This window comes from Lactuca serriola, chromosome 1 (assembly GCF_051521515.1).
Source record: "Lactuca serriola cultivar US96UC23 chromosome 1, Lser_US96UC23_V15, whole genome shotgun sequence".
Classification (NCBI taxonomy): Eukaryota; Viridiplantae; Streptophyta; class Magnoliopsida; order Asterales; family Asteraceae; genus Lactuca; species Lactuca serriola.
The window spans coordinates 36,422,436-36,429,548 of NC_136408.1; the positions used below are offsets into that span (position 1 = coordinate 36,422,436).

At 32.6% G+C, this 7,113-nt stretch overlaps 1 protein-coding gene across 1 annotated transcript; it reads right to left on the minus strand.

Annotated features, from left to right (window-relative positions):
• Nucleotides 1–601: 601 nt before the first annotated feature.
• On the minus strand, nt 602–2,628 carry LOC145083404 (bidirectional sugar transporter SWEET14-like). Its single transcript, XM_079023376.1, has 6 exons — nt 2,448–2,628; nt 2,122–2,158; nt 1,803–2,013; nt 1,369–1,530; nt 1,140–1,259; nt 602–1,054 (listed from the first exon to the last, which is right to left on the minus strand). Exons 1-6 carry the CDS (start codon nt 2,497–2,499, stop codon nt 785–787), a joined length of 852 nt encoding a protein of 283 aa, XP_078879502.1. The 5' UTR covers nt 2,500–2,628; the 3' UTR covers nt 602–784.
• Nucleotides 2,629–7,113: the final 4,485 nt, after the last annotated feature.

Below are 7,113 nucleotides of genomic sequence, written 5' to 3' on the forward strand. Positions count from 1 at the left end.
TGTCATCTACTTATAAATATAAACCGAACATCTATAGAATATGTTGATAGTTATTTTCACCAAAGAGTGAAAAAGACAAATTATTAACCTATTCATGCTATCATCTTTTGAGGTGGCTTCGTATCAATTACACATAATTTTTTTATTCACTTTTCCACATGAGGACAAACTCGTACTCCATCTATGTTGGTGGTGTTTGTGATTTAACCGTAGTGGTAAACAAAATATTATAGATAACACATTAAATTTCGGGATAGCACACCAAAAAATCTCAAATTTTTTTCACTATATCTGAAAATTTGAGGGGTACTATAAGCTATCCTGGGTGCCTACATAAATCCTCCCCAGATTTAACGAGACTGGTATAAACTAGCAGACTTATTTTGATAACGTATATTAATTAAAACTCTCATATATTTTTTTCAAATATACCCACCAAATTAAATGCACAAGAAATTACCAAATTAGTCTCAGAATATTTTTTTCATTTATTACACAATCCGCTTCACCGACCATATTTCCACATCTAAGTAGATATCTATCAGAGTTATGGCAATAATTAAAAATGAACACGATATAAACTAAACAATTACATATATGATTATATATCGAAAATCAAATTCATTTATATTGAGAATACTGAAACAATACAAGGGTTACGTTAGCTAAGGAGGACATGATTACACCAAATTACAGGTGAAAACTTGTAATGAACAAGTGTACAATTATTTATAGAGATCCGAAGGCACACTTGACATCAAACCAAAATCAATTAGGATCGATCTCAAGCTGCGACTTCAATGGTGTGATTAGCCATAATTGGACTACGCACCGCGTGTGGATTTTGAGTGTATTCAGGTCGTAGAGTTGCATTTAGCTTCACCATATCGATGGTATTATGATCCTTGATTTCTGGGATTCTTGGTTCATCCATTTCACTCATTTTCTCTTTGAATTCAGAGATTTTATCGTTGATGACTGGCTTCCTATTCTTGAATACAAAGTAAAGTATAATTTGGATGATACCGAAGGTGAATCCAAGCGTATTTGGTATCTGTAAACAAGAAATTAATCGTTAGAAAAATTAATTAAGATGAATTTGAAGTTATTGTGTAAGTACTTTGTTTATTTGTTTTTACCGCGATGTTAAAATCCCCAAGAAGTAGACCATAAAAGAACCACATAACGGCACTCAGTGTGAGGGCTAGGGACAGAAGAATTGGCATGTACTCAACACTCTTGGTTTTGATCACTTGTCGCTACAAAAAGAAATTAAAGATCATAAATTAATAAAGAGATGTTCATATTTTCTTAAAAACTTATTATTATATATAGTTCCTGTTCTTGTTATCTACTGTTTGTACTTACCAAGACACCTAAAGGTGCGACAAAAACACACAAAGAGAACACAAGACAAATCCATCCGACTATCACACCGCGCTTAGCTCCTTTTGAAAGGAACTCGGTTAGGAGAACAATCAGTCCAAATCCGACAACTATGAACAACATGATAAGCTTCACACTTTCCATCTACACATAAAATCACAATTATACAAATTATAAAATATGATTAACGCAAATCAATCGAGATATGTAAATGTCATTCTAGATAGTCATGTTAATAAACCGACGTTATGCCAATATAAGAGTTATAAATCATAATGTTTCCAGAAGTAGGATGATGCTTAGGTTTGAACCCAAGACCTCACTTATGATTCCCATCTTCTTACTTCTAGAACAATCATGGAGGACACCAAAACAATGAACAAATACAATAAAACCGAAAAGTAGCATTTGCATACCCTAGCTTTCTTCGGTGCATAAAAGAGGAAAACACATATATAAAACGTTTGTATGACTATGCCAACGGAGTTAATCGTGATCAGAAGCATGGCATTTCCCTTTAGCAACGCGTAGTAAATCCAAAGCATGGCACTAAACAATCCCACAACATAAGGTATGGACTGAAACCCTTCTGTCGATTTCTTCTTATAAACTTTGTAAAAAGTAGGCCTACATATTTAAATACAAAACATCATCAATATTTTGTAAAGTAAGCTAGCACAAAGATAAACTTCGAATAATCACTAGTGAAGACTGATTTAGGAACAAGAAGCTTACATTGGTGAAAGAAACACCATGAATGAGACAATATTTCCTGCAAATTCATATTGAAACAAGTGTCAGTTAGGGTTAGAGTTTGTTGCGTGCATGCATTTTTTTCCTGCATATCTCCAATATTGAAGCTAGCAAACCGATATTTAGTATTAGGGTTCGTTGTATGCATGGTGCTTACGTAGCATGTATATTTTTTCATGCATGCATTGGATGTTTCAGCTTACGATTACGGTGGATGTGTGTGTGTATGTGTGTGTGTGTGTGAGAGAGAGAGAGAGAGAGAGAGAGAGAGAGAGAGAGAGAGAGAGAGAGAGAGAGAGAGAGAGTACCAAGAAGGCCGAAAGTAAGAGTGAGGTGAGGGTATTGTCCTGCAATCACCATATTGACAGATCTTGTTCTCGAAATGATCACTCACTCAGATGAATGAAGCAGTTGCAGAGAACGGCTGCCGGTGATTGTGTTGTGATTGTTGTCTTGGTGCTTCGGATGAATGGTGCATAAGAAATGGTGGAGCAAGTGGTTTATATAGGAAAACATTATTGGGGGTGGTGGGGTATAATATGCAAGCTTAAATTTTCATAAAGTTAATAATTAAATTTAAAAGGGACGCATATGTATCTTTGTTCTTTTTCATAATGTTTCTTTTAGATCGTAGGATGTTAATGATTAAATCTTTTTTTTTTTTAAATATGCTTATTAAAAAGTTGGTAACAATATTGCAATAAGTTTGAATATGAAGGTTTATAAGTAATGCATCCGCTGTGCTATTTTAAAAGGAGGTCCATGGAAATTTAGAGCGGTCCACAAATTTTTTAAGCATAGTGAGTGCTTAGGTGGCTGTTAAATAGGTCAATGTTTTTGGACATCTTCAAGTTAAACCTGATGAATTTGACAAATAGAAGATATACGACAAACTCAATTCAAACTTCTTGTGTTCATATATTACATATTAGGCTTAGGAGTGATTACATAATTATAAGAAATAGTACATAAGAAAAAATAAATATTACTGATTTAAAAATAAAACAAAATGTATATCAGCTTTCCTAAATTAGAAACATTTAAAGATAAAAATAAATTAGATAACTAAGAAAAAAATAAGGTGAGTTCACTAACATTTCTTATTTTTTATATATAAATTACACCTTAGGATTAATTTTTCATTTTATACCCTATCCATTTTAATATGATAGCTTAATATATCTAACAATAAAATATATATTTATACTTAATAAATGTTAAATAAATTTCACCATTAAAAATATCATCGTTTAAATTTGGAAAAATATTGAATATTATTAAGATTGGTTTTATATTTTATTATTATAAAAAGTGATAAAAACTTTGAAACTCTTTTCTATTTCTTTAATTATGTGAAAATAATGCACGTTGTTGTTTAAGCTTTCAAATTAAAGTTGTTTTATAAATGCTACATTTTACGATTAAATTTTAATTCTTCAACCATTTTTAGTGTGATTATATTTTATTTTTATTTATAATTAAAATAAATAGTCGTATTAATATAAATAACATATGTTAAAATATAAACATGTAGTTGATACTCATTTATAAACCTACAAAAAGTTTACCAATAGTAAGAATATGTTTATAAAATACCGATGTGACAATGTTTTGGACATCTAAAGGTCTAAAGGTATTTAGTATCAGAGACGTTTTTAGTCGCTATTAGCGTTTAATAACCTCCCTCAATTAACTAAGATGAGTAGGTATGGACAACACTTCGACGCGTTATTCCGACGTAGAACCCAAACAACGTCGTTAACACGGCTTGACCCCCCCCCCTCCCCCCCTTTTTGTGTTTTCCAACGTTACTACGTGGTGTGTTACCGTTGAAACGGGAAGCAACGGAGGGTTTTGGTTTGAATTTGGCATTAACCGGTCATATATAGACTATTGTTAAACCGTCACAATTTAAAAAAAAATCATTTTAACTCTATTATAAATACATAATTTACTATTAAATTTTACCTACACAATACATCTATTTCTTTGATTTTTACATTTCTCTCGATTTCACTTTCATTTCTTCTTTATATTTCACATATAATTTCAATAACTCAAAACCAAAAAATGAATCATTTTAATCCGGATTATCCGTCCACCAATGATAACAACGAAGATGATATTTCCGTGACTATGATGTACCAGTATTATACAGACAGACTACTATAGCCAGATTCAGCTCCACTACTCACACGGTGTGCGACGTTAAATAGAGATCGTGGGGAAGAACATAAACGTCTAGTTAACGATTATTTTGCGGATAATTGTCTTTACCAGCCAAGCGAAAGTTTCGTTTGCGAAAAAATATGTTTGAAATGATAGCCAACGTCTTGGAAGAAATGTATCGTTTATTTTTAGTTTTTTAATTTATAAATGTCGCTTTTAGATATAATAAATACAACTTTTAACTATTATATATATATATATATATATATATATATATATATATATATATATATATATATATATATATATATAGGTATGAATTTTTTTCAAATGAGATATGATGCTAGAGGTAAACGAGAATTCACAGGGTTGCATAAATGTGTTGCTGCAATTACGCTTATGGTTATGGGGGAGTCGCCTAATTCTGTTGACGATTTTATGAGAATGTATGAGAAAACCCCACGAGAAAGTTTGTATAGATTAGCAAGAGGTGTTGTCGAAACCTTCGGTGACAAATACTTGCGCAAACCTTCGTTACATCATATGCAACAACTATATGTAGCGCATGAAAAATGACATGGTTTTTCGGATATGATTGGAAGCATTGATGACACATAGTTGAACATGCGGCACGACTTTATGAGTTAGATACTTTACAAGATATCATCTATGCATGTATCATAATGCATATAACATGGTGGTCAAAGATAAATGACACAATATTGCAGCGTATTCGCCTACGAAACTGACACACGTGCAATTTCAACTAGGGACATCGAAATATTTTAATAATAACAATTTCAGTTAATCAACTTTAACAATTATTTCAATTAATCAAGGACTAGCTGAGAGTATGCTGGGCGCACAACGTACTCCCTTTGGAATGCGCGTTTCGAGATAACCCCTACATATGTTGAGCGTACCCATGCGTACGTAAGGCGTACGCAAGCTAGAGGCAAACCCTAACTTTCAGGGTTTACAACCTATTTACGCTCATTAAGTGTAAGTCACAAATCTGCTTGAGTATCAATCAGATCCGTTTGATTGTGCGGAATCCTAATCAAACGGATGATGCAAGATCTAAATGAAGAAGAAGGAGAAGAAGAATTTATGAATCTTGAATGTATTAATGATATTACTGAAGTTCCTTACACAAGATTCACTTTCTCTCACTAGAACACCTTGAGTTTCACACACTTAAGCTCCTCTAGCCGTATACTCCTCACCCACCTAATATATATATATATATATATATATATATATATATATATATATATATATATATATATATATATATATATATATATATATACATTTTGCTAGAAAAGTAAACTATAAATAATATTTTTGACCGACCAATCTCCCCCTTGGTTTATAGCTTTCTTTTCTAATTGACCCAACAAACTCCCCCTAAAAATGTAGCTGACTTTTCTTGTCAATCTTCATTTGGAGTTTGGCTTCAGCTTTAATCTTCGATATCTTCAGGACTTCAAGATGAACATATGAATCTTCAATAAATGACTTCATCTCAAGAAGTTGGGCTTTTCTTCAGAATTTGACATTGAACGCACATTGAGTGAGGAGGATTCTTGTACTGATTCTTGAAAGACAGCGCATTCAGCTTGAGAATCTTCAGAGAGAATATCAGAGAGAATGAATCTTTTGGATCACTTCGGCATGTACAAAGATATCATCAAATTGATTGAGGAGGCTTCAATGCAATCTGTCACATAATCTTCAAGTGCAGCTTCACCTTGCTTCTGAGGTGGTTGAAAAATTAAATGTTGAAAGAATAATCTTCATTTCTTGCTCCTTCGAATGAAAATTCTTCGATGATCACGGATGAAGCCTTGGCTCAGAAAATCTCGATATAGTCTCCATGAGTCTCAACTACATCTGAATTCACTTTTCAAGACAAAACAAAACTAAAAGAAAACTTAAAACAAAATTTTTGGATTTTTCATATTTTCTGAACAATAAATAAAACAGAAATATCACTATTTTTGGATTTTTAATTTTCTGATTTTTGTTCGATTTTTAAATTTTCTGATTTTTGTTTCATTTTTTTTTAATTTTTTTAATTCTCCCCCTAAATTTGTGCATAGAGGAAAACTATAAATAAATTTAACAAAAGAAAAAATATTCGGGATCAAAGTTGTGAGGCAATCTTAACTTTGTTTATCAGTACCTTCACCTTCATAAATAGATCTGTTCAATTTTCAGTATTGTGGTCCATTTAAACACGAAGGATATCGACAAATCTTTCAAATTTACCATTTAGCTGACGACGACCAGGGGTATTATTGTCCACTTAAATTAAGCAACGAGATTTACAGGCGACCTCTAAATGGTTCAATTTTAGTTGCACTAGAACGTGTTCCCCACTTCCCGATATACCCTGGTTATCAAGAACTTCCTATGGACTCCTTACTTTAGGTGAGTAAATAATTATTAAGCAGGAAGTCAGATTTAGTGAAGGATGCATATGTTGTGTCCCAGGTCGGATCTCTTTCAATCACACAGAGGACACAACATACGGCTAACTAGGATAGAGAGATTGAGAGGTAGAATGTTGCATTTGTTGTGTTCCAGGTTGGATCATTTCAATCACGCAGAGGAGACAACATATGGCTAACAGATAGAAAGAATTGCATAGATAAAGAGGTACATAGAAATAAAGTTGCATATGTTGCATTCCAGGCCGGACCACTTCTAATCACGCAGAAGAAGCAACATATGACTGACAGATAGAAAGAAAGAAAATAATTTCCTACATACCTACTTTATCAGAACCTCCCAGTCGCC